General features: G+C 52.7%; 10 protein-coding genes and 1 non-coding gene across 11 annotated transcripts; 7 read left to right on the forward strand and 4 right to left on the reverse strand.

The window, feature by feature from the left end:
• The first annotated feature begins 1,206 nt into the window (after positions 1 to 1,206).
• Positions 1,207 to 3,681, forward strand: AFUA_2G17480 (uncharacterized protein). Its single transcript, XM_077804247.1, has 8 exons — positions 1,207 to 1,943; positions 2,009 to 2,022; positions 2,083 to 2,155; positions 2,204 to 2,535; positions 2,585 to 2,943; positions 2,998 to 3,195; positions 3,244 to 3,387; positions 3,435 to 3,681. The coding sequence occupies exons 1-8, from the start codon at positions 1,771 to 1,773 to the stop codon at positions 3,519 to 3,521; spliced, it is 1,380 nt and encodes a 459-aa protein (XP_077660407.1). The 5' UTR covers positions 1,207 to 1,770; the 3' UTR covers positions 3,522 to 3,681.
• A 199-nt stretch (positions 3,682 to 3,880) lies between these two features.
• Positions 3,881 to 3,993, reverse strand: tL(AAG)4. The gene is made up of 2 exons: positions 3,955 to 3,993; positions 3,881 to 3,926 (listed from the first exon to the last, which is right to left on the reverse strand). It is a non-coding gene (tRNA).
• Positions 3,994 to 4,613: 620 nt separating this feature from the next.
• On the forward strand, positions 4,614 to 6,609 carry AFUA_2G17490 (flavin-containing monooxygenase; the record flags this gene model as incomplete). The annotated part of the gene is made up of 5 exons (XM_750991.1): positions 4,614 to 4,764; positions 4,827 to 5,029; positions 5,080 to 5,398; positions 5,451 to 6,089; positions 6,137 to 6,609. The coding sequence occupies 5 exons, from the start codon at positions 4,614 to 4,616 to the stop codon at positions 6,607 to 6,609; spliced, it is 1,785 nt and encodes a 594-aa protein (XP_756084.1).
• A 449-nt stretch (positions 6,610 to 7,058) lies between these two features.
• On the forward strand, positions 7,059 to 8,336 carry AFUA_2G17500 (carbon-nitrogen hydrolase family protein; the record flags this gene model as incomplete). The annotated part of the gene is made up of 5 exons (XM_750992.1): positions 7,059 to 7,206; positions 7,257 to 7,747; positions 7,800 to 8,012; positions 8,067 to 8,111; positions 8,160 to 8,336. The coding sequence occupies 5 exons, from the start codon at positions 7,059 to 7,061 to the stop codon at positions 8,334 to 8,336; spliced, it is 1,074 nt and encodes a 357-aa protein (XP_756085.1).
• A 774-nt stretch (positions 8,337 to 9,110) lies between these two features.
• On the forward strand, positions 9,111 to 10,896 carry AFUA_2G17515 (uncharacterized protein). The gene is made up of 3 exons (XM_077804248.1): positions 9,111 to 9,298; positions 9,344 to 10,064; positions 10,130 to 10,896. Exons 2-3 carry the CDS (start codon positions 10,029 to 10,031, stop codon positions 10,583 to 10,585), a joined length of 492 nt encoding a protein of 163 aa, XP_077660408.1. The 5' UTR covers positions 9,111 to 9,298; positions 9,344 to 10,028; the 3' UTR covers positions 10,586 to 10,896.
• A 731-nt stretch (positions 10,897 to 11,627) lies between these two features.
• AFUA_2G17520 (N-acetyltransferase family protein) lies at positions 11,628 to 13,751 on the reverse strand. Its single transcript, XM_077804249.1, has 2 exons — positions 12,210 to 13,751; positions 11,628 to 12,158 (listed from the first exon to the last, which is right to left on the reverse strand). Exons 1-2 carry the CDS (start codon positions 12,767 to 12,769, stop codon positions 12,107 to 12,109), a joined length of 612 nt encoding a protein of 203 aa, XP_077660409.1. The 5' UTR covers positions 12,770 to 13,751; the 3' UTR covers positions 11,628 to 12,106.
• A 595-nt stretch (positions 13,752 to 14,346) lies between these two features.
• On the forward strand, positions 14,347 to 16,407 carry abr2 (laccase abr2; the record flags this gene model as incomplete). The annotated part of the gene is made up of 7 exons (XM_750995.2): positions 14,347 to 14,529; positions 14,583 to 14,638; positions 14,684 to 14,794; positions 14,838 to 14,897; positions 14,947 to 15,117; positions 15,166 to 15,288; positions 15,348 to 16,407. The coding sequence occupies 7 exons, from the start codon at positions 14,347 to 14,349 to the stop codon at positions 16,405 to 16,407; spliced, it is 1,764 nt and encodes a 587-aa protein (XP_756088.2).
• Positions 16,408 to 16,912: 505 nt separating this feature from the next.
• abr1 (multicopper oxidase abr1) lies at positions 16,913 to 19,006 on the forward strand (the record flags this gene model as incomplete). The annotated part of the gene is made up of 3 exons (XM_750996.2): positions 16,913 to 17,245; positions 17,298 to 18,396; positions 18,444 to 19,006. The coding sequence occupies 3 exons, from the start codon at positions 16,913 to 16,915 to the stop codon at positions 19,004 to 19,006; spliced, it is 1,995 nt and encodes a 664-aa protein (XP_756089.2).
• Positions 19,007 to 19,426: 420 nt separating this feature from the next.
• Positions 19,427 to 20,898, reverse strand: ayg1 (heptaketide hydrolyase ayg1; the record flags this gene model as incomplete). Its single annotated transcript, XM_750997.2, has 5 exons — positions 20,754 to 20,898; positions 20,634 to 20,708; positions 19,842 to 20,584; positions 19,586 to 19,792; positions 19,427 to 19,529 (listed from the first exon to the last, which is right to left on the reverse strand). The coding sequence occupies exons 1-5, from the start codon at positions 20,844 to 20,846 to the stop codon at positions 19,427 to 19,429; spliced, it is 1,221 nt and encodes a 406-aa protein (XP_756090.1). The 5' UTR covers positions 20,847 to 20,898.
• Positions 20,899 to 21,682: 784 nt separating this feature from the next.
• Positions 21,683 to 22,619, reverse strand: arp2 (hydroxynaphthalene reductase arp2; the record flags this gene model as incomplete). Its single annotated transcript, XM_750998.2, has 1 exon — positions 21,683 to 22,619. Exon 1 carries the CDS (start codon positions 22,502 to 22,504, stop codon positions 21,683 to 21,685), a length of 822 nt encoding a protein of 273 aa, XP_756091.1. The 5' UTR covers positions 22,505 to 22,619.
• A 348-nt stretch (positions 22,620 to 22,967) lies between these two features.
• arp1 (scytalone dehydratase arp1) lies at positions 22,968 to 23,576 on the forward strand (the record flags this gene model as incomplete). The annotated part of the gene is made up of 3 exons (XM_751000.1): positions 22,968 to 23,007; positions 23,056 to 23,111; positions 23,166 to 23,576. 3 exons carry the CDS (start codon positions 22,968 to 22,970, stop codon positions 23,574 to 23,576), a joined length of 507 nt encoding a protein of 168 aa, XP_756093.1.
• Between the last annotated feature and the right edge of the window lie 962 nt (positions 23,577 to 24,538).

Consider the following 24,538-nt stretch of genomic DNA (forward strand, 5'->3'; position numbering starts at 1 on the left):
AAGACGCTGATGGGGCAGTGCAGTGACTAGCAAAAGCCTATCCTTCTCGGGGCCTCCTTATTGGCCAGGTATTTGATCTGCAAGATTCGACAGCTCCACGAACACAAAAAGTTGCCTAAACTGCACCGTACCTCAGCAGATGGTGTCACATGATCTTTCGCCATGTGAGAAAGGCCAGAGTCACCTGACTGACGGAGTCAGGTGATTTCTCATACTGCCTAAGGCACCCAGGCTGCAACGCTTCTTCCTATCCTGTACCAACGCTGCCAACGATTACGAAAACAGTTAAAGTAGCGAACTTACGGCGTCAAGCTCTAGGGTGAAGCACTAAGTAGATCCTGGAATCTGCGAGTCAGAGACCTCATTTGTACGCAACGGTATGACTGGAGAGGCTCGGTTTGCCTTATTCAATGGGATGTAGTCGTGTGATCCATCTCCTCCAGGACGGCAAGTTGAGGGCCCGACTCTCCGTTGATTCCGAGCTGATATATAATGCTTCTATCCGCATCGACGATCCTCGCAACCTCTTACGTACAGTCTTATGTGCGACGGTCCTCCTTGAGTGTGGGATGCGGAGTATGGGGTATGCAAACCTGCAGGATCAATCTGAGGGCATCAGAGGCGAACCTCAGCAGTGTAGTGTAAAAGAACGTCGGCGCCAAAAGCCACAAGGAAAGATCACATTAACAGGATTCTCTCAGGAAAAGCAACACCAGCCACCAACCCTGCGCAGATTGCACGGCTTGGGTTCCGCATTGTCCATGTAAAAGGAACTTCCCATCGGAGCTGACGGAGAAATAGGAGTAAAGCCTTATGGGGTCATACTGGGCATGAGCTGCATTGATGAAGGTGGCAAACATAGGGATCATACTCTAGCAAGTATAAATCAACAAAGCATTTATTGATGACCATTTCCCTGAGCAGCATCTGAGCGCACGATTGCGAGACAACTCCGCGGCGAATGCAAGTCTGCATTTCGCAGATGCAGTCCGAAGTTCTCGCCATCCCTCGACTGTTTGATTCCCGCTAAGCTACGGAGTATTTATTGATTGCAAAGCCTCAAAATCTCTGGCATCCCGGCGGAAAAGCACAGCATTAATAACAGGAATTCCGGGTGGCCCTGCCAAAACGGAGCTAAACCGAGGGAAGTATAGCGGGCCAATGAGAGTGCATCCAAAAAGCGGCGGCTAGATTCGGTTGTGGCGGCTGAAGAAGAAAATGGAGCCATTCTTCTTACTCAATTGCCGAAAGATCTGCAGTGATGATTGGATGGCGATTGCTGTTAGTCACAAAAATAAGCTCCACAGCCGCAGGATCTTGTACCTTAGCAGAGCTTGAGTCGCTGCAATCCCGTTTAGGAAGTTGACCTGCTCTGTACGGAGTAGACCATGACACTTTCCACACCAGGAGGAAAAGCAGCAGCCATGACACTCGGTCCATTACTGCCGATTGTGCTCCGGCATCTGGGCCCTTTGTATGTCTTCTGGACCTTGTTTATCTCGTTGTTTTCTAATGCAATTACCAATCGATTTTGTCCGTCAACTGCTATCTCCGCGTTCTCCAGTCAACTCTACACCAACACCGAGATTGATTGCCACGACCCACCGGCTGACGTCTAGAAATTTTTTTACCTGCGACTCATATCATCACATCCTCCTCTCTTTCGCCTCGTTAACTCGTCCAGCAGTTCGTCAAACCGCTCGTCCACTATCCATTGCCCGGTAGAATCCATCCTCGTCACTGCCCGTTCCGGAGCGAAAGAAGAAGACAATGATGTTGGATGGTGTCCCCCAACCGCCGGAACCCATTGAGGCCAAACAGAATGATCAGGAGAAGGCACTTGATGACGGTGCCGACTTGAAACCAATCGACAATACCCCTTACATTGATCCTTTCGGCGACGAGCAAAATGCAGAAGTCAAGTACAAGACCCTCAAGTGGTGGTACGTATTGCGGTCCCGATCTATCTACGACAAGGGTGTCGATAGCTGACGGAGGACTTGTGCAGGCAATGTGGAATGTGTAAGCTACGGAATGGGAAAACGATCCAGTCGACGTAGATCTGACACGTCTCCTGTATAGTTATGATCGCTGAATCCGTTTCTCTTGGTGTCCTCTCCCTGCCGGCAACTCTGGCGTCTCTCGGTCTCGTCCCGTAAGTGTGCGCTTGACGGCATCCGCGCTCGTCACTAACCTGTCGCAGCGCGATCATCTTGATAGTCGGCCTCGGTATCCTTGCCTTATACACAGGCTACACGATTGGACAATTCCGGCAATGCTATCCTCATATCCACAACCTGGCTGACGCTGGAGAGATCCTGATGGGTCGATTCGGTCGCGAGCTATTCGGTCTGGGCCAGATTCTGTTCTCGATCTTTATCATGGGCAGTCATATTGTCACCTTTACCGTCATGATGAACACAATCACCGACCACGGCACCTGCTCGATCGTCTTTAGCATCGTTGGTATGCTCATCTGTATGGTACTCTCGTTGCCTCGGACGATCAAGAACTTGACTTATATCTCCTTTGCTTGTAAGGGTGCCTTTGGTATTCCCCGGAAGTGAGTGCTGACCAACTCTAGCTTTCCTGAGTATTTTCTCTGCGGTGATGATCACCATGATTGGCGTCGCCGTCCAGTTCAAAGGAGGATCTAACATCAGTGTTACCGCCGAGACCAACCTCTATCACGCCTTCACTGGTGTGACCAACATTGTCTTTGCGTACTGTGCCCACGTTGCGTTCTTTGGTCTCATTGCGGAAATGGAGGACCCCAAGGAGTTCCCCAAGGCCCTGTGCATGCTGCAGTTCTTTGAGATTGCGCTCTATGTGACAGCCGCCATTGTCATCTATTACTACGTTGGAAACGATGTTGTGTCACCCGCACTGGGCTCAGCCGGTCCGCTGCTGAAGAAGGTTGCCTACGGTATTGCCATTCCTACGGTATGTACAAATCTCACCTCATCGTCTGCTGTGCAAACGCTCACCGTGTGATAGATTGTCGGAGCCGGTGTAGTCAACGGCCACGTTGGATTGAAATACATCTACGTCCGCATCTTCCGCAAGACTAATCGCATGCACAAGCGCGATCTTGTTTCTGTTGGCTCATGGATTGCCATTGGGTTGAGTTGCTGGATCATCGCCTGGATCATCGCTGAGGGGATTCCCTCGTTCACTAATATTGTCAGCTTGATTGTATGTCATAAAACTCGCCTGTTGGGATCCAAAACTAATTGGACACAGAGCTCTCTTTTTGCCAGTTGGTTCAGTTACGGTCTCCCCGGGGTGTACTGGCTGCACATCAACTGGGGTAGATGGTTTTCCTCCCCTCGGAAGATCTGCTTGACTATTGTCAATCTGTTGATTGTCTGTATCGGTGCCACCATGGTATGTTTCCGGACTCTGGTCCGATAATGGAGACTAATCAAACGCAGTGTGGCCTGGGATTGTACGTCTCTGGCAAGGCTATCCATGACGACTCCTCCAACACTAGCTTTACTTGCGCCAACACTGCGAGCTAAGGCATGTGCACGACACGGTATCTGGTTTGGGTAATGTTTGAAGCGTGTGATGAGTACACGAGAATGATATTAGATCATGGCGTCTGCGGATTCATTGGGAGGACGTTTAGACTTGGGTTTGTATATAGACTTTCTCTGAATATACACGATATGCATTGCGTTTTGGCATTTTCATCGTTGATCACAGGTCTCTCATCTTATCGAGTATTTTGGCCTAGGGGTGACTGTCCATCTGGGGCCCAGCACGAATCAATTAGGGTTGCGGACACAATAAATTGACCAATCTCATATAATCATGTCAGAATTAGGCAATAACGGATTGGCAAAATATTGACCATCAAATGGTAAAAAGATAAAAATGACAAGAGTGGGATTCGAACCCACGCCATCATACGATGATGAGGAAACTCTAAGAGAGTGGTATTAAGGTGGACCTTAACCTCACGCCTTGGACCAACTCGGCCATCTTGCCTTGTACGGCGTACTAACGCATTTTTGGATATATAAGGTGTGTCTGTTTTAGTCAGTAGTAGGGGAATCTGCGAAATTTGTGATTTGACATGGCTAGTCGATCTAAAACTAGACAATAAGCAGGCCAGGGCTAAGCTGAAGAATAAAACACGCAGCTAAGTTATTGCAAAGATTTGTCGCTGAATTGAAGGTTGAGCCAGCAGCCGCTCAAGTAGTTAGTTAACTAGGAATGAATATATATTATTCCCCTGAAGGAAATGTCCAATTCCGGAGGATATCAGCTCAACAAAGCGGCAACAAGTCATACCCTAGAGGATCTGCATTGCCACGCTCCAATTGCAGTATCTAGTGATTATGAAAGTCAGATTTGGAATGATATCCTCGGCTGATAGCAAGCAGCCGAGTCAGCTTGAGGAAAGTAACCTTGGTTCCCCGCCACCCCCGCTTGTAGAGCTCCAGTCCGAGCTGTGCTATTTATGCTTGTCTGGGGGTTTTCCAGGGATAGTTCTCTTGGCGGAGTGTACCTCTGTACTTTTGTGAGCTCCACATCCGAGGTACTCGTACTGATAAGATCTGCATTAGCGGCGACTGACTCGTGCGGGGTCCTTGTACTTGAGATAAATGCTCTGGGCCTGGTGCCTAGTTTGTAATGGACTGTCAGACACTCAATTGAACTCTTCAATGCCACAGATGGCTCCAGACATAGGAAAACACGTAGGCAATCAGGACTTTACCCGCGCGACGGCGGTCATCATCGGAGCTGGCATCTCCGGTCTGTACCATCCATAGACGCTTTTCGACGTATTGCACGTGCGGCGGTTGACATAAGACCAGGAATATGCACGGCCATTGACCTCATCAAACGCAGCAAGTGCCATAACTTTATCATCCTGGAGAAGAGCAGCGGGGTGGGAGGGACATGGAACGATAACCGCTACCCGGGATCATGCTGCGACGTCTGGAGTTCCCTGTACAGTTACTCGTTTGAGCAGAAGGCAGACTGGACCAGGGAATACCCAGGTCAAGAGGAGATCTTGGTACATCCTACCGTCGTCTGACGAATAAGGTCCACGCTGACCGTTAACAGGATTATCTGATTGGCGTCGCTCAAAAGTACGGCCTATACAGGTACATCCGGTTCAACTCGGCTGTGGAGGAAGCACGATGGGACGAAGCCGACCTCAAATGGAAGGTCGGAGTCCGAGTCTCCGGAGGAAAAGATAGCCAGTACCTGGAGTCGTATGAAATCACCACCGACTTTCTCATTTCGGCTGTCGGACAGCTGAACGTCCCACGCATGCCTGATATCCCCGGACTGGACGACTACAAGGGCAAACTGATGCACTCCGCCCGGTGGGACTGGAGCTTCGACTGGACGGGGAAGAGAGTCGCCGTGATCGGAAACGGTGAGTCTCGCGCCTCACACTGCCTAAGGCAAGACGTAAGTAATGGTGATAGGCGCAACCGCCGCCCAAATCATCCCCGAAATTGCCAAAACCGCCGCGCACGTTTCCGTCTACCAGCGCACCCCCAACTGGGTCATGCCGCGTCTCGACAGGCCCGTGGGTGCGGTGCAAAGAGCCCTGCTGACATACATCCCGCCCATCCGGTGGCGGAAGCGCGCGCTCATGATGGACTTCCGGGAGTGGTTCTTCGAGGCCGTGGTTGATAGGAACTCGGCGCTGTCGGATGTGATCCGCAAAACGTGTCTTGAGAGCATGCGAGCGCAGTTGCCCGACAGGCCGGATTTGTGGGATGTGTTGACGCCGAATTACTCGCCGGGATGTAAACGGGTGATCATCTCGGACGATTTTTACCCGACACTGGGACGGGAGCATGTCGCCCTAGAAACTCGTCCCACCCAGCGGATTACGGAAACGGGGATCGACACTGCCGACGGCGAGACCAAGGAGTTTGACCTCATTGTTGCGGCGACGGGGTTCAGAACGGTCGAGTTCATGTATCCCATCCGCATTCAGGGAGCGAATGGTCGGTGTCTGTCGGAGATCTGGAAGGAGGGGGCGATGGCGTACTACGGCGTAACGGTGGAGGATTTGCCTAATTTCGCCATGTTATATGGGCCAAACACAAACCTTGGTTCGTTACTTCTCTGGAAGGTGGAGGGAGGTATGCTGACAGTTCAGGTCATAACTCGATTATCCTGATGATCGAGGCTCAATCGAGGTATATCAGCGTGCTCGTCCGCCAGATACTCCAGGCGCAGAAGGACGGCAGGAGTCTGGCAGTACGACCTAAGCCTGAAGCTGTGCAGAAGTTCAACGAAGATATTCAGGCGGCCCTGAAGCGGAGCTCTTTTGGCGACCCCAACTGCAGCAGTTGGTACAAGACCGAGGATGGACGCATCACCAATAACTGGCATAGTACGGTTGTTGACTACCAGAACGAGCTGTCCAGCATCCGGTGGGATGACTATATCGCCGAAGGAACCGGCAAGTCTCTGATTGCAAAGAAGAAGGAAATGCACATTGGACGGGTGAGAGAGGAGACGTGGATCAGCAACACCTCGCTTCTTTGGGGTGTGGCCAGTGTGGCTGTGGCATTGGGAGGATACTATCTCATGGGGAGTGCTTTGATCAGAGGAAATCGAGTGAGATGATGCAGTACTTGCGGGGCATGGTAGTACAATAGAACCGTCATGGTAGGACTTGTGCAAGATTCCTGGTCTTCGCTCGGGATCTGAAGATAATAGGCATACACCGAGTGTATCGTGTCAGACCAGGCGCGTCACTGATCATGATTACTGTATCTAAGCAGGTCAGATTCACATTGCTGACCTGCCTAATCTACTCTTCCTTCGATAATCGTATGATCTTGGATCGTATACAGATCCCGAGGAAAGGATACATACTTACATTGTGTTACTCCGGAGCAATATGCAAAGACCGACGACGGGTTACCATGCGGATGGACTGATGTGACCCTGTAGCTTCAAGGACAACATGGCAAAGTCCAACATATATAAAGGTCCCGAGACTGACTCCTTTCCCGTTCAAATCAGTCCACAAGACCAAAGCAACACCCACTCCAACTCATATACTTCGCACCATGGCACCCGTCTTGAAGAAGTACAAGGCCGCAGCAGTGAACGCTGAGCCTGGCTGGTTCGACCTCGAGGAGTCCGTCCGCCGTACCATCCACTGGATTGACGAAGCCGGCAAAGCGGGTTGCAAATTCATCGCCTTCCCTGAACTATGTAAGTCACCCCTTCGTGTTCCTCGGCGGCACTGATTACCGACTCGACAGGGATCCCTGGCTACCCATATTGGGCCTGGAAGGTCAATTACCAGGAAAGCCTGCCCCTGCTCAAGAAGTACAGGGAGAACAGCCTCCCCTCGGATTCGGAGGAGATGCGCCGCATCCGCAACGCCGCTCGCACCAACAAGATCTACGTCTCGCTGGGCTACTCCGAGGTCGACCTTGCAAGTCTCTACACGACGCAGGTGCTGATCTCTCCCTCCGGCGATATCCCCAACCACCGCCGCAAGATCCGGGCCACACACGTCGAGCGCCTGGTCTTCGGCGACGGTACCGGCGACACGACCGAGTCGGTGACGCAGACGGAAATCGGCCGTGTGGGCCACCTGAACTGCTGGGAGAACATGAACCCGTTCATGAAGGCGTATGCGGCCGCGTTGGGCGAACAGGTGCATGTCGCCGCTTGGCCGCTCTACCCGGGCAAGGAGACGCTCAAGTACCCCGATCCATTTACCAATGTGGCCGAGGCGAATGCGGACGTAAGCAATGTGCACATCTGGGTATTCCGTCTCTGGACTAACAGCGACCCAGCTGGTCACGCCCGCGTATGCCATCGAAACAGGGACTTTCACTCTGGCCCCATGGCAGACCATCACCGCCGAGGGGCTCAAGCTCAACACGCCCCCGGGTAAGGAGCTGGAGGACCCTCATATCTACAACGGCCATGGTCGGATCTTTGGTCCAGACGGACAGAATCTCGTCGCGCATCCAGACAAAGATTTTCAAGGCCTTCTTTTGGTTGACGTAAGCAGAGCAGTCCATGGTGGTGTGTTTGCTTTCTCGGGACTAACTGGATAGATTGACCTGGACGAATGCCATCTCCCCAAGGCACTGGCTGATTTTGTGAGTCTGACTGACCCTGCACCAATGAGCGAAGCTAATACATCCCAGGGAGGCCACTACATGCGTCCGGACCTGATTCGTCTGCTGGTCGACACCAATCGGAAGGACCTGGTCGTTCATGAAGACCGTGTGAACGGGGGTGTTGCGTACACTCGTACGGTGGACCGGGTTGGACTGTCGGCGCCGTTGGACGCGATGAACCAGGGACCTGAGGATGAGAAGTGAACATTGCTGTCTGTTGAGACTCTCCTCTCTGGTTTTCTTATTCGCTTTACACTCCTTGAATCTTTACAGTAGCTGTCAATAGTGATCGACTGGCACCGACAGTCTGCATTTTCTATGACAAGCCGATGTTATAGTTGCAGATCCTGAATCAGAATTAGAACAAAATTCTTATCATTTCTCAAACCAGATGAGATGAAAACTCCATCCCAGATCATACGATTTCAGCTTATCAATCTGAATCCAATATGCGGCCATAAAAGGGTTCTGCTCGGTGTCTGCTCGGTGTCTGCTCGGCGATTGCACACGGGACCAAATTTCGCCTCCAGCAAACACCACCCAGCAATTTCAAACGGCATCTGCTCTTCTCCTGTAATGAGTATCGAGAGTCACTATGACTACTCCCATATCCCGAACATTTCGCCGTCCTCCGGTCAAGCTGGCTTGTCTGGCCTGGTAATCTCCCTCACCACCGGAGTCGAGCGACAGCTGACGACTGATATAGCCGAGCATCACGGATCCGATGCGACGGGAAGGAAAAATGTGCAAACTGCATCTCTCGCGAGCGGATATGCTGCTATGTCCCCAGCAAGCGAGGGGGAGCGAGAGTTCCTCGCAACAAGCGCAAGAGCAGGAGCAGACCGTCGTCGCCTTCGACCGTAGACAGGGATGCGAGTCGGCAGGCCTCAACACCTAGTGCCGAGGGATCATGGCTTGCAAACAATGAGGATGGTACATCTCCTGCATCACTTGAGTTCTAACGTCACTAACAGGCCAGACCTGCTCGATCATTTTCTGAATCTAGCCAGACCTGGCGCTGGATTGCGCAGCATCGAGAGCTCGGTGGAGGAAATGGAACACATCTTTGACCATATCTTCGGGGCTGAGAACGAGAATCCCCTCTCCTCCGAAAGGAATGAGCCTGTCTTGGATCTGCTGCAGGTATACGGTAGCGACGAAGACATGTACGCAACCTCCATATGCGTCGCGACAGCCTACTGACTAGTCAGACTCGATGCCTACTACGTCTTCATCCATCTCTACTATCCCATCCTACCTCCTCCGGAACGACTCCCGGCTTGCAATCGTCCATTGACTGGACTGTCGAAATTCCGACCGTCCAGTCCGCTAAGCCTGGCCATCTCTGCCATCCTCGTTCTCATCCCCCACCCCGGAATCAAGCAACCACCGTCGCCGGAGTATACACGACTTCGACGGAACGTGGCCCACAGTTTTGCGCAGTCGGCCCTAGAAGCAGTCGAGGCCGACCTGGAGCTGCTAGACTCCTCGTCTGACCCGTCCAGAGCGCTTAGCGACGGGGCCCCCATGATATCCCGGCAGCCCTTCCATCCGAAAGTGCCCGTGGCACTCGAGGCTGTTCTGGCCCTTGTACTCTTGAGTGCCTATGAATATGCCCAACGGGGTAATATCAGGAAGATGTGCAACCGCGCGGGACAGGCCTTGACAGCCGCGATGAGCATGTCGCTGCATGAGATCGTTGAGGACGACGAGTACGCCGAGGCGCGGCGCAGAGCTTGGTGGATAACTGTTTGTGGCCGTCCTGGTAGTATATGATCCTAGCTAACGGTTCGCAGTATTTGACCGTCTGTCAAGGCTCGATAGCTAGCGGGATGGTAAGGCATGCTGATTCTTCCGAGGTTCAAGGTCTGATTGTAGTAGCCGGCCGCATTCAATATGTACGACCCGCGCTTTGTGACGCCGTATCCCGAGGTGAGAACTTCTTCCCGATCATATATCATATGATCAAGATTGGTTAACTCGCTGATTGACGGCAGGGATGGAAACTCCTCATTGAGGCGCAGCAGACTATCCTCGAGGCCACCACGTTTGTCCATGATCTCGCCCAGACTGTCAAATCTCGGTTCCAGGCATCCTGGATCTCGAGTCGAATGACAGAACTGGACGATCAAATCACCGCCCTTCTTCTGCTCTGCAGACGGTCCTCGTTCTCCACGACGGTCTCCCCCTTGGACTCACCGGAGAAGATAGCCTCGCAGACCATCAACCAGATTGCGGAGATCAAGCTACACAGGTACGCCACTGAGCTTTCTTCTAGTCTGTCGCTGACCATCTCAGCGCTCGCATCAAAGTCCACCGATTCTGCGCCTTTCTGGACGTCCCCGTCTTCCGCAAACGCCACTGTGACCTCCAATCCGAATGCTGTGGCGTCGAGTCCGCACAATCCGCCATCCCCTCGCCCCCGGAGGACATCCCCCTTCTGTCAATCATGAAATCCGATCTCCCCGACCTCACATTCCCTTTCTCCTCACACACATCATCCAAGATATGTCTCCAGTCTGCCCTGAACATCGTCACCGTTGTCGACAACCTCCCCTACCCGAACCCAGACCATACCATCCCCCTAACCCTACCTCCGTATCTCTCACATGCCTCCCGTGTCGAAATACCCCGAGTGATGCCAACCTTCGCCTGCTGCTTAATGCAGGCAAGCTATGCGATGCTGATGCTGTATCTCAAGGCGCGGGCGAAACATGCCCACAGTCCCGAGGACTCGGGGTCGGTCAAAGGCCTGTCGCTCACAGAGTTTCTGAATGAGCTGCAGCAGAACCTCCGGCTTGTCTCGAAGATCCTGGCCAATTATGCGATTGCTGCTGAAGCGTTGCAGGGTATGAAGGGTGAGTTCTTATTCTTCGTTACTGCCATGTTGTTTGCTGACCGGGTCAGAGGAGATATCGTATTGGGCTTTCTTGGAGGGTTGATCGGGTCTGTATAGTGCTCTGTAGTGTCCGTGAATCCTCTCTTGTAACATAACCAAAATTGCTCCACTCATTTGATCTTCTCCGAAAGTGATAAAAGAACACCTCTATATCAGTGATTTCTGGAATATGCTTCCAAAGGGTGATATGAGTTAAATCTGTGAATATTCTACATTCACTCTTGTTTACTCGCGGTTTTTACTTGTGATATCACCAGCCTTTCACTTCTTCCTCTCGTATCTCATCACCTCTCCCTGTTCTCATCTTTTCTTCCACCAACACTGTGAGCGTCTTCATGTTAAACAAACAGCTCGAGGAAAGAATCGACAGAACTTCATACCCCGGTATGGCAGCACCGCCCCGTCCAGCTTCTCTCTGCCTCGGCAGACTTCGCGCAATCATCAGCCGCATGGACCGGCTGAGGATAGTAATTCGAGAAAAATACGCACATTTCAAAAATGAGTCTGACGAACTGAGGCAGTAAATTGCCTCCTTTGGCATGCAGTGCAGCACACCAAGACTGACATCAGCTTACTGAAGTCGAACTTCCGAAAGACGTCGGCAGATCCAGACTGAGGAGGAAAAGTTGGTGGCCGCCATGAAGGTGTTCCATGACATGCTTGACCAGCTGGACTATTTTCTGAAGTAGGAAGAAATTTCGTGTGGGGGATACTTGGACGTCGGAGTTTTAGATTGTCTGGTGATAGAGCTGGATTCCTCTTCATGCAGTCTCTGCTCTTAGATGACCTTTGGCGGGAGACGGAGCCGATTATTTCAAATTATAGCGGACAATTTTCTGGTGTGACTGCGTCGAATGATGCATCTATCTTCTCAAAGTCCCAATACACATATAGAGAAGAACCAGTCTGTACCTAGTCAGTGTCTATGAAGCTATGCTGATGCATTCTCAGTCACTTTGATGCAGTACACTGCTGATCTGTATGCATAAGAGAATGTATATGGGATTTGACCTGAAAGTGAGCTGAGCTGCTATCCACCATCTCATAGTCCATCAACAGCATATTGACGAAAGTCTCAGAGGTTAGCATCCCGACGAACACTGTATTGCAGATATACCGTATCAATCCTTCTCATGTCAGTAGGTAAGCTAAACCATAGGATGGATAAGGAATCGCACCATCGCCCCTGTTTATATCCCACATTCTTCAGTCGCCCTCGCTCCACAAACCCCCGTTGTTCATACCACTTTCGCAAACCCTCGCCATTCTCCTTCCCCGTAGTATCGACCGCCATGCAGGCGATGATACTACACACTCGGCCCTCGTCCTCTGGAATGACTTGCACATGTGATTCGTATTCCTTGTGTTCGCAGGCACGGTGCCATACTCCCGCTTCCGACTCGACCGACTCCAGGATGGACGAGAGTAGACGGCTCCCCACGCCTTTCGATGTATATTCCGGGTGGACGTACAGGGATACCTCGACAGTCGGCGCGTAGGCCATCCGGGTGCCATTAAACGGGGCGAGGTAGCCGTACCCTAGGACTTTGCCGGTCGTGTCGATTGCAACGCGATAGGGTAATCCGCGGGACTGGATCTCTCGGAAAGAGGAGATCAGGGATTCCAGGGGCGGAGGTTGTCGGAGGAATGTGGCGACTGACTCGCGCACATAGAAGCTGTAGATGGTATGGATTTGAGAGATGTCATCCTGAGTGGCTTCTCTGATGTGGATGGACATTGTTAGTGTACGTTGCTTTCTGGACGTGAGGATGGAACAGGAAACATAATGCTCTGGATTAGACTTGGGCGATGGTATGAGTCATTGGCTGCAGGTGTCGGGCTCGTGTTGCTGTATTTAGGTATTTAGCTTAATAATGGTTGTTGATATGACTCTAGAGCCCGCTTCATTTTTGCTCTAAAACTTGAATAGCATCAACGTCGAATATATACTCGTATACATCAATTCTAGCCGCATCTGTTGCATACACCCTCTCCTTCTCTCCTTCTCTCCTTATCTTCAACCCATCCATCAACGATATCGAATCGGATATTCTATTTGTCACTCCTATCCCCAGAAGCTTCAGCTGTGGATCTCTCAACCGGTGCTTCGGTGGCGGACGTTGTATAGTCTCCCAGACCAAGGCCAGGTGATTTGTAGTCATAGTCGTACCACCAGCCGATGTCATTGATGCCGGATGCATAGTATTCCTTTCTCATGGGTGTGTTTTTGTTTCTGTTGTTGAGCTGTCTGGTTCCCCGGACACCGTAGTTGGTCGATGCTTGGGCGTCGTAGGTGCCATAGGTACTGTCGCTATCTATGGGTTCGCTCATGTTGGGTTCAGAAACTCAATATGCTTGCTTTGTAGAGGTTTTGATGTAGTGTGAGTACTTGACAAAAACGCTGGGTATCTGCAGCGCGTTTTATGTTGTGACAGTGGCAATAGCTGTAGGATGATATACTCCTGATGTCACCACTGCCGATTCATCTCGGTTTACAATTTGAACTCGGCGTCTCTTTAATTAAAGCTGTCATTTGTTTTAATTGTGGAAACATGCAACAGGACAGTTGAGCTAGTAAAGGAGTCGAATCCAACAGTTGTTTCTATCTGATTCATGTTATGCCAGTTACCGCTGAGCGGATATATATTTAGGGCTAAGGTCGCATGAACTCGTCCATTTCATTCTATTTTCTCATACAACTCTAAATTCTACTGTTGTTTCACTATGAGATATTCAATCATAGCCACAACCAGTACGTTCCTGTAAATTTGAATGCCGAGTCACAGAATAGACATCATAGGCTGGCCTCGCCATATGGACCACTTTCGATGCGTACAACTGGACTTCAAGGCTTGCGGTTGCTCAATCTATTGCTCCTGATCTACAGTTACAATTGAGAAAGGATGATCACTTGCTCCGAAGTCTACAATGTTATGGAGACCAAGATAATCAGCGTCAGTGGGCAAAGGGGTGACAATCTGCACCGGGGACGTCCACAATGATCGAGGCTCAAAGAATCAGGACTTTTATTAATAACAACAATACAATAGCGGATCAGGCTTCGATTATCCCTTCTGACAGCGTATGTAGTCTGGGATTCTGGACTGTACCTTATGTAAGGGGGTGAATGTAGGGGGTTTGCCGACGCTGCTCGCAATAACATCTTGATTGAGAGTCTGCTTTCGGACATTGCCTTGGAAACGGGAAGTATGTGTCATATTATTGATTTGGATCATAAAAAGATGGAGCAGCGTCAGCGGATTGTGCCGGTTGTCTCTTGTTTCTGTCTTCAGTTCATTCATACACGACAACAGGATGTGGTATCAATCAGCTTCCTTGCTTGGTGTCGCTGCGGTCGCCCAAGCAGCCACAGTGCACTATTCCCTCGACCTGACATGGGAAACTGGCAGTCCGAATGGTGTCAGCCGGGAGATGATCTTTGTCAACGGTCAGTTTCCCGGTCCAGCCATCATTCTCAACGAGGGCGACGAGGCGATTGTAAGTATATGGCAGCATGGCAGCATAGAAAGATCGGGATACTGATTTAGTAGATTGACGTCACCAACCACTTGCCATTCAACACATCCATCCACTTTCACGGCATCGAGTAAGTGCTTACCTGCCAGGGGATGACAGATCTGACGTGGTATAGACAGAAAAATACCCCGTGGGCCGACGGAGTTGTCGGTCTCTCGCAATGGGCCATTCAGCCCGGCCAATCCTACACCTACCAATGGCGAGCAGATACTTATGGGACTTATTGGTAAGCTGGTTTCTCAAAATGTATCTCCAAGCTAACGTCTCAGGTACCATGCTCATGACAAGGCTGAAATTATGGACGGACTTTATGGACCGGTTCATATCAGGTGAGATCTCCACACAAGGCAAGACAAGACTCATACTAACGACAGATAGACCTCGTCCAAACAGAGATTCCCCCTTTTCAATGATCTCCGACGATCCGGCCGATATTCGGGCCATGAAGCAAGCCGAGCGCAACGGCAAACTTGTCATGCTGTCAGACTGGGATCATCTGACAGGCCAAGAGTACATGAAGGCAATGGAGGAGACCGGATACGATATCTTGTGCGTCGAATAAGCCTTTTCCCACCAGATACAAGCTGACCATATCAGCTGCTCCGATAGCGTGCTCATCAACGGCCGTGGGTCCGTGTTCTGCCACGACCCCGAGGAATTGACCCAGATGGTCCCGCCACCAGAACTGGCTATCCTCAACAGCTCGTTGACTGACAAGGGGTGGGTCAATCCATGCATATTGCATATTGCAGATCCAATAGAAATGCTAATTGTCAAAGATGCCTGCCATTTGTGCCTCCCATCCAAGGCAACTGGGAACATCACCCTGACAAGGTCCCCCCCGGCCTGAACGAGGGCTGCCATCCCAGCACCACGCAGGAAACAATCTTCACTGTGGATGCCGCACACCAATGGGCAAGTTTCCACTTCATCAGTGCGGCCAGTCTCAAGGTGCTGGTCGTTTCCATCGACGAACACCCCATGTATGTGTACGAGGTGGACGGCCGGTACATTGAGCCGCAGCTGGCACACAGTGTGAAACTGTACAACGGCGAGCGGTACTCGGTCATGGTCAAGCTGGACAAGGAACCAGCCAACTACAAGATGCGCGCGGCCAACGACGGCGGCAACCAGATTGTCTCGGGGTTCGCGACAGTCACCTACGAGGGCGGCGAAACCAGCCAGCGCCCATCCCAGCCGTACATCGACTACGGGAGCCGTAACACCAGCGCCGATGTCATTCCACTGGACACAAACCATCTGCCCCCGTACCCGGCTATCAGTCCTGCTTCCGAGCCGGACGACTTCCACATTCTGATGCTGGGCCGCACCAACTCCTCTTGGGAGTGGTCGCTGGACGGAGCGGCCTTCCTGCCTAGCAACCTTGCTGCGTTGCCGCCAGCCATTCTGAGTCCGCAAGCTCCCGAGTTTGCGGACGCGCTCAAGATCACGACCCGTAACGATACGTGGGTTGACATTGTCTTCCAGCTGGTTGTCAGCGAAACGACCCCCATCCAGCCTCCTCACCCTCTGCACAAGCATTCCAACAAGGGCTTCCTCCTGGGAACCGGCCACGGCAAGTTCAACTGGACCTCAATCAAAGAGGCCAAGGAGGCGAGCCCGGAGAGTTTCTTGGAGACGCCTGTCTACCGAGATACATTTACCACCTCGCCGCAAGGAGAGACGTGGACGGCCATCCGGTACCATGTCGAGAATCCGGGTCCGTTCCTGTTGCACTGCCATATGACCACTCATTTGCAGTCGGGAATGGGTCTGATCCTGATGGACGGAGTGGATGTGTGGCCCGAGGTGTATGCAGACATGATCACTCCTATGTGATTGCCCGGAGCAGATAGACATGTGCATCTTCGGTATATAGATTTATTGCATAACATTTAATATTTGTTTACCGCATACGTCATTGATGGAGTCCGGGAATGAGATGAAGCTAGAATCGACTCGGTCAGGTGTAGTGTCGCGCATATATCGTTGTCGATCTCATACTTCAGGGCATTCCGCAAGCATCAAGGAAGGATCAACAGGGGCGCTGGATGCGTCCTATCCCTTCTTTCTACTCCGTGCACGGTAGAATCCTGAATAATTGGTTTCCCCATCGAAAGGCTGCCCAGGATTACTGCATTCGGATGTCCTGGCCCCTTGCATTCCTCGTCTACGCGCCCTTCCTTGCATCGTACTAGTCCGATCTCAGCATTTTCAACACATAGCTATTGTTTACATTTCCGTGTTCATAGATGTCCGAATATCTTTAATAGCTTCGCTATATCTCGATGGACTCAGCCCAGTCTCTCACACGACCGACCAGCGACATCGCCCGCAGCACACCATGTTCCATTCCAGGGCTCTCCTTCTCTCCTGGCTTGTGGGCTTCACCGCGGCCAAGGATATTCATCTCGATTGGAACATCACCTGGGTCTGGGCAGCGCCCGATGGCTTTGGCCGTCCCATGATCGGGATCAACAACGAGTGGCCCTGTCCCATTGTCAATGCCGACCTGGGCGATCGGCTCATTGTCGATGTACACAATGGCCTGGGAAATCAGTCGACGGGAATTCACTGGCATGGCTTCCATCAATACATGACTGGAACTATGGATGGCTCGAACCAGGTAACGCAGTGTGCGTTGCCTCCGGGAAGCAGCATGCGCTATGAATTCGATGTAAGTATATCGCCGCCAGAACCAAGTTCAGACGTGTATACTCACGGGACAGGTCAATCAAACCGGGACTTATTGGTATCACTCGCACGAAATGGGCCAGTATCCCGACGGCCTGCGGGGTCCGTTCATCGTGCGGGATCCCTCGCCGCCATTTGCCTACGACGACGAGTTTACGCTGACTCTGACCGACCATTACCACGAGCAAATGTCGGTTCTTCTGCAGCAGTACGAGGCCGACAGCGTCGGCGCCCAGGCAGGCGTCAATGAACCCTTGCCAGCGGCAGCTCTGATCAACGAGGGCTTTGACACCACCACTCTCCGCGTGGAGCCCAACAAGACATACCTCATCCACCTGGTTTGCGTGGGCAACTGGCCAGGCCACGTTATTGTCTTCGATGACCACGAGATCAGTGTCGTTGAGGTGGACGGCACCTGGGTGGACGCGTACCCTGCGCGAGACAAGAAGATCCGGCTGGCCACCGGCCAACGCATGAGCATCCTGCTCAAAACCAAGGACAACACCGACAGGAACTATGCCATCTGGGACTCGATGGACGTCAACATGATGTTCTTCTATCAGAATCGCGCGATCCCCGAGGGGTTCAACCCCAACACGACGGCATGGCTGGTCTATGACGAAGCAAAGGAACTTCCTCCCGCACCAGACGTCCACGAACTCGACCCGAATAACGACTTTGTCGACGATCTCGTCTTCGTGCCAGCGAGCCACGAGCCCCTCCTCGAGAAAGTCGACCGTCAGATCATCTTCGACACCGGTGTGACTCAACGCGACGGCCGCAGCGTGTACACCATCAATGGGCAGACATACGTCGATCCGGAGGAACCAACATTGTACACAGCGTTGGCGGCGAGCCCAGAAAACGCTTCTAATGCGTCGTTATACGGTCAGGTAAATCCCTTCGTCGTCCAATACGGCGAGGTCGTGGAGATCATCATCAACAACCACCACGGCAACCTGCACCCCTGGCATATGCACGGCCATCAGTTCCAGGTTCTGCAGCGCACGATCCCCGAGGGCGGCTACTTCGATGGCTACTTTGCAAATATCTCTTCGACCCCGGTGAAACGGGATACCATCATGGTGCAGAACCATGGGCACGCGGTGCTTCGCTTCCGCGCCAATAACCCAGATAAGTTACCCTCTGCCTTGGGAGAGATGCATACTGACCTGTCCTACGAGTTTGGCTCATCCACTGCCATATCGAATGGCACGTCACCAAGGGGCTGACCGGCACTCTCATCGAAGCCCCGGCGCAGATGCATAAAATTTCCGTACCGTTGGATCATCAGCGAATCTGTCCCAGCTACGGCACACCACCGGGTGGTACGCCCTCGTCTCCTCCCCACGATGCTCCCCGTCCTGATGGGGCATCAGGCTCACCTCAGTATCCCCCTAAGCCGTGGGGTGAGCCAGATGCATCTGCTCCTGAGCAGGATGATTCACAACCTGGCGGTACACCAGATTCACCTGAGGATTTTCCCCAGCCGTGGGGTGAGCCAGAGGAATCTCCTCAGGAGCCTCCTCAACCCTGGAGTCCATCGAACAACGCCCAGCCACCGGCCAACACCTACGCACCGGAGTATCCCTCTGGCTACGTTCCTGTTGCGCCTGGCCCCGTGATTATCGACTCGGAGTTGCATTACGGTGGCAAGAGTAGCCATGTTGAATGTTCTGGCGTCAATGCTGGCCATACACAAGACACGACTACAGGGGGTGACGGCTGCGCAAATGCCTCGTAGTTCCTTTCTTGTTTATAGACTGACGTATTATCTTTAATATCATTCTCTGGTATATATACAACACCGCTTTTTATCATCTACATGTATGAGCCATCAATGGCCAACTACTGTGCAAAAAAGGCGAGAGGAAGTGTCAGTGTTGAAGTCCTCCTCTACATGAGCGCGATGGGATAGAAGTACGTTTCAAGCAAGCTTTTTATGAGCCAGAGTGACACAGCATCGATCTTACGAGCCAACTCTCTCGAGTAGGAAACAGTGCACACATAGCAGATGGAAATCTGGTCTGCCAACCCGATTACCGCTTCAAAAGAAGCCACAATTGGATACAGACCTTGTATGGCTAATGCTATGCGCATACTATATTGAGGTCGAGTGCTAGAAAATGCATTCCCAAAACTTTAGACTCTACCGACGTCTCGATCAGTTCTTCGTCTTCGAAGGCGAAGCGAGAACCTGCTCCAACCACTCGTAGGAAACAGGAAGACTGTTGGGATATCCCATATGCGGGAGCCCCTTGTAGAATCTGCACAAAAAGTCAGTATACCGGATGCACAAGCAGAACGAGATGGATGAACAGACCGTCCCTCCTTCGGCGAGCCATGCTCAAACAGCACCAGGCAGTCTTCAATCGGCACGACGCCATCGTCGACCCCATTCAACAGCAGCAGACGGCAGCTCGGCTGATCGACGATGCCCGTCTCCACAAGCGAGAACTTCTTCTGCGCGCCGGCCACGAACTCCTCGACGGTCTTGTACCCGTGCTTGGTTGCCCATGCGGCGGTTATCCTATCCGGTCAGCTTGTTCTTCTTTTGTACCCGGGCCAAGGAAGCATACTCAAACGGATACTCATGGTCATTGACCTTGGCCAACCATTCCGGGTCAAGATAATAGTGGCATCCCGGACCGTGCGCAATAGCGCCGAGCAGCCGGTCCCGGTGCGTATGCGCCGCCCGGATGGCGTAGTACCCGCCCGCACTCAGTCCCCACACCACCATCTTGGCGGTGTTCAGCTCCGGGCGTTGGTCGAGGTAGCTCAGCACGCTATCCCACAGTCTATCAGGCGAGGCCGGGTCCGCAGGGTCCGCGGGACAGTCCGCCGTGCCGGGGATCTCGGCGACGACAGCCGCCCAGCCTCGCGCGAGGATCTCGTGCGTTCGCTGGCTGTTGTCGGACCGGTACCCGTCTAGGCCCGTCATGATCAGCACGATGGGGACGGGGTTGGACTGGTCTGCGCCGGCTGGGGTGCGGATGTAAATGGGGATGTGGGCGCCGTCGTTGCCGGTGCGGTAGGTGTGAGGCACGGTCACCTCGCGGATGGGCTGGGTCCAGAGGCTGGTTGCCTTCAGGTACGCCTGCTTCTGGCGCTCGAAGGCCACCCGCTTGATGGAGCTGGGCTTGGTAATGTCCACGTAGGGGAAGCGGGAGATGCGGTAGACAACCGCGGCGCGGCAGAGGAGGTTTGAGGCTTCCTCGTGTTTGCCGGCTTGGAGGGCCTGCGCGGCTTTTTCCTCGAGGGCGGAGGCCGTGGGGAGGAAGGCCTGAGTGTATTCATCCGAGGCGGCGTCGTTGATGTTTTTCTGTCGGGTCAGCAGGCTGGCTGTCGTGTCGTGAAGATCAAGAGCATACCGATATGAGATGGTTGAAGATGGGCTCAAAGTCCTCGATGGAGCCGTCGTGGAAGGGATAGACGGATTTTGAACACTGACGACTATTAGAGGGCCTCTAGTTTCTAGGGGAAAGACATACAGCAGACTTCCATCTCGACTCCCACAGGACCTTCAACGAGCCCTTGTGCGGGAAGACGGTATCGAACTTGTCTCCAAGGATCCAGCGTGGCATCTTGATTACGTGCAGTGGTTTAGCTTCAGACACAGATTGATTCTGATTCACCGACTGATTTCTAAGCCGCTGTGCTCTACTTATACCCTTTGTGGAAGGTTGAGATGTTTACGAACCACCGCAGATGCTCGCAGCCATCCAGATTTCCCGTTTGGGCAATGCTCGATCCGGCCGAGGGATGAGACACGCATGCAGCACGTTGGAGGACTCACCGACTGATTTCGGGGGCATTCTAATCATAGACCAGATTCCAATGCCAATGCTGCATAATGTCTCGGTCTGGATTATGCGCCGAACGAATGCACTGCATAGTGGAAATTGAGTGTCTTATCCAGAAATGGATGCGGGAGGGGGTTACATTCGTCGAGTCCATGACATAGAGGATGTGCAATGTTTGACTCATACATGGTGATCTGCCCCGAGCAGCATGGCATGACAGCCTCCATAGAGGTATTCATTCTGGAACTCAGGTCTGATGAGTTGGAAATGGATCGGTCTCTTCGAGCGCAACCCTAATAGCGTCGTGCATCAGGCCATATACAAAGTCAATTGACGTTGCCACACACGACAGCAACCAAGAAAGTTCCAGGATGAAGGGAATTGGATTCTGATGGGCGTATTTATCCTAGCTGCCCTGCCTCCGCAAGATTATACTTTAGGCGCAGTAGTATTGAAGAAAGTCAAACATCATCAGGATACAGCAGACCGAACAAACTGGGCGAGACAATTCCAAATCAACTCAATGCAACCATACACTCCGTACACGCAGTCTCAATCAGATGTTTGCGCCTCCATTGACAGGGATGATCTGGCCTGTTCGTTCAGATGCGCAATGATCAGCATTCCAAATCCCCACCGGGGAGGGGACCCTTGCATGGAGGGGGGGAGAAGAACTCACCGTTCACCCATTCCGCATCCGGACTCGCCAGGAATGAGACCACCTTGCCAATGTCCTCGGGCACACCACACCGCTTCAAGGGACTCCCGCTCGCCAGCGCCGTCTCGATCTCCTCCAGCGACGAGCTCTTGTCGCAGCCGGGAGCGTACCGCCATGCGTTCTCCCGCCACATGTCGCTCTTGACCCCCGCCGGCGCGATCGCATTGACCGTGCACCCCTTGCGCCCAAAATCGGCCGCCAAGCAGCGCGTGAACCCCTCGATGGCCGCCTTGCTGCCCGCGTACAGCGCGTGGCCCGGCACCCCCAGCCCCGCGGCAATTGAGGACATGAGGATCACCCGCCCCCCCGGCTGGATGTGGTCGTAGGCGTAGCGCGCGACGAACATCTGCGCCCGCGTGTTGAGATTGAACACCTCGTTGAAGTCCTCCAGCGTGGTCTCCTCCAGGGGCTTGAACTTTTCCATGCCGGAGTTGGACACCACAATGTCCAGCCGGCCGAAGTGGCGGACGACCTCCTGGATGAGCGACTCGATGTTGGGCACGCACGTCAGATCCGCCTGGATGGCGACCGCCTGGCGGCCGATGGCCTGGATGGCTTCGACGACCTCTTGGGCCGACTTGGCGCTGTGGCCGTAGTTGATGGCCACGGAGGCCCCGCGACGGGCCAGTTCGAGGGCAATGCCGGCCCCGATGCCTCGGCCGCCGCCGGTCACGAGGGCGACCTTGCCGCTGAGGGGGAGATAGGTGCAGGTGTTCACCATTCCGAAGATTGACTAGATAGAGTGTAGAGGATGTTTTGGTTCAGGGTGTTTGCTTAGGGGTGTTACATGGCCGTCATTATAGGTTGTGTTGATCATCTTTATATACAGACTGCATCTATCGGCCACTGAGCACCCAATGACAAGTGATAAGCCAAGAAGCCTTACTGAGTGTGTAACTTCATTGTTTCACCCGAAGGAATGTGTGCAATGCGTTTGCCCAAGACAGGGATGTCGCTGTTTTCGAATCCCGCTTCCAGCTGATCCGCTTTGGGATAGACCGAACGAGAACATGAGACACATGGCGTTTGTTTGCGACGGTCGACTCCTTGCATGCTGCTGACTCTTGCAATGATCTAATATTTATGACTGCGCAGCAGCTACTGAGACCTAAAATTCGAGTCCTCATTACTCGGATTCGACAATACCAGGTCGATCAGACATCCAGACATATCCTCACACCACAATGGTCGAAAAGAAGCCCAATCTGACACTCGAGTTCCACGGTACGATGCAGCTAATGAGAGATGTTTGACCTTGGCTAACCCGGCCAGACTATCTTGCCCTAAAAAAAGTCCTCTTTGACTGGGCAGACAGCTATGACGCCAAGGTAAGTTCAACGTCCCGTCCCCGCGAGCGGGAAAACCATATTCACCCAGGGTAGGACTGGGATCGACTTCGAAGCATCATCGCCCCGACCCTTACCGTGGACTACAGGCAGATCGGACTGCGAAAGTGGGATGACATGCCTGCGGAAGACTACATGGCCATGATTTCTGACATGGACTTCTTGGGTGACCCCACCGTCAAGACCCAGCATCTGCTGGGCGAGTCCTGGTGGGAAAAGATCTCCGATACCGAGGTCATTGGCCACCATCAGCTGCGCGCCGCCCATCAGGTCTACACGGACAGCACCTTGCAAACTGTCAAGCTCAAGGGGCACGGGCATGCCACCAATGAGCACTACTACCGCAAGGTCGACGGCGTGTGGAAGTTTGCCGGCCTGAAACCTACCGTGCGGTGGAATGAGTATCAATTCGAGGATGTCTTCCGGGCCGCGAAGCCATCAGTCTGAGTATAGAGAGGATTAGCAAAAGTACCATTTCATGTGAGACAGCAAGGATTTGTCAACTGAAACACCCTCATAACGACCCAACCTTACTTCTCGAATGTGCGGGGAAATCAAAGCATGTCGATCCTGTGGCATTTGGGATAAGCACGGCCAACGTAGTTGGTGCTGGGCGAGGGTCGGGCCTCGAGTGTCTCTGTGTAGCGCCCTCAATGCAACATGCAACCCTACATCTGGGATCATAGTACAAACGACTAGAGAGTAACCTGAATCCTTGGCACTGACTGGTTCGAGTATGAATAGACCCGATCTCGATGATGGCCTGATTTCACCGGTTCGCACTGTAAATGGCACGCTGTGCAGGACGGCGGTGTTCAAAGTCTGCGATTGACGTAATTCATGAGACAGAGTGATCTCAGGGTAATCGGCTGAACCTGGGCAGACAGAAAGATGAGCGGCTTATTGCCAGATGCGGAACATTCCTGGGGCCTGGAATGCTTGGGTCTCCTAGGGCTCCGCTGGTCTTCCCTAATGTCCCAGACTTCCGCTTCCACCGGTACCCAATGGTGGCTGTCTCACATTGAATTCCATCATTGTTTCCCGTTTCGGAAGAAAAGCAACATCGGTCAGAATTTGCAGTTCCCGCATCCATTTGAGGAGTGGTCGTGGGAAAAAGCAGCTCACGGGCCTAGAATTCCGTGGAAGGGGGCACAGTAATACTGCTCCCTGCGATGCTTTAGGAGGCCCACAACAAACCCGAATTATGCTTTCGTCCTTTCCCGATTTGCAGTAGAGCCGATTGTATGCCCCCATTGCTCGAATCGCGGTGCTGCTTGCAAGTGGGATGACGGGCGTCGGGGTCCAAAATCGAGACATGCAATCTGATCTCCCAGAGCGGACAACGCCCAAACCTGTTATCCGGCAAGGCCGGGTGGAGCTGCCGTTGAAGAGGTTGGACCCCAGTCGTG

This window comes from Aspergillus fumigatus, chromosome 2 (assembly GCF_000002655.1).
Source record: "Aspergillus fumigatus Af293 chromosome 2, whole genome shotgun sequence".
In the NCBI taxonomy this organism is placed as follows: domain Eukaryota; kingdom Fungi; phylum Ascomycota; class Eurotiomycetes; order Eurotiales; family Aspergillaceae; genus Aspergillus; species Aspergillus fumigatus.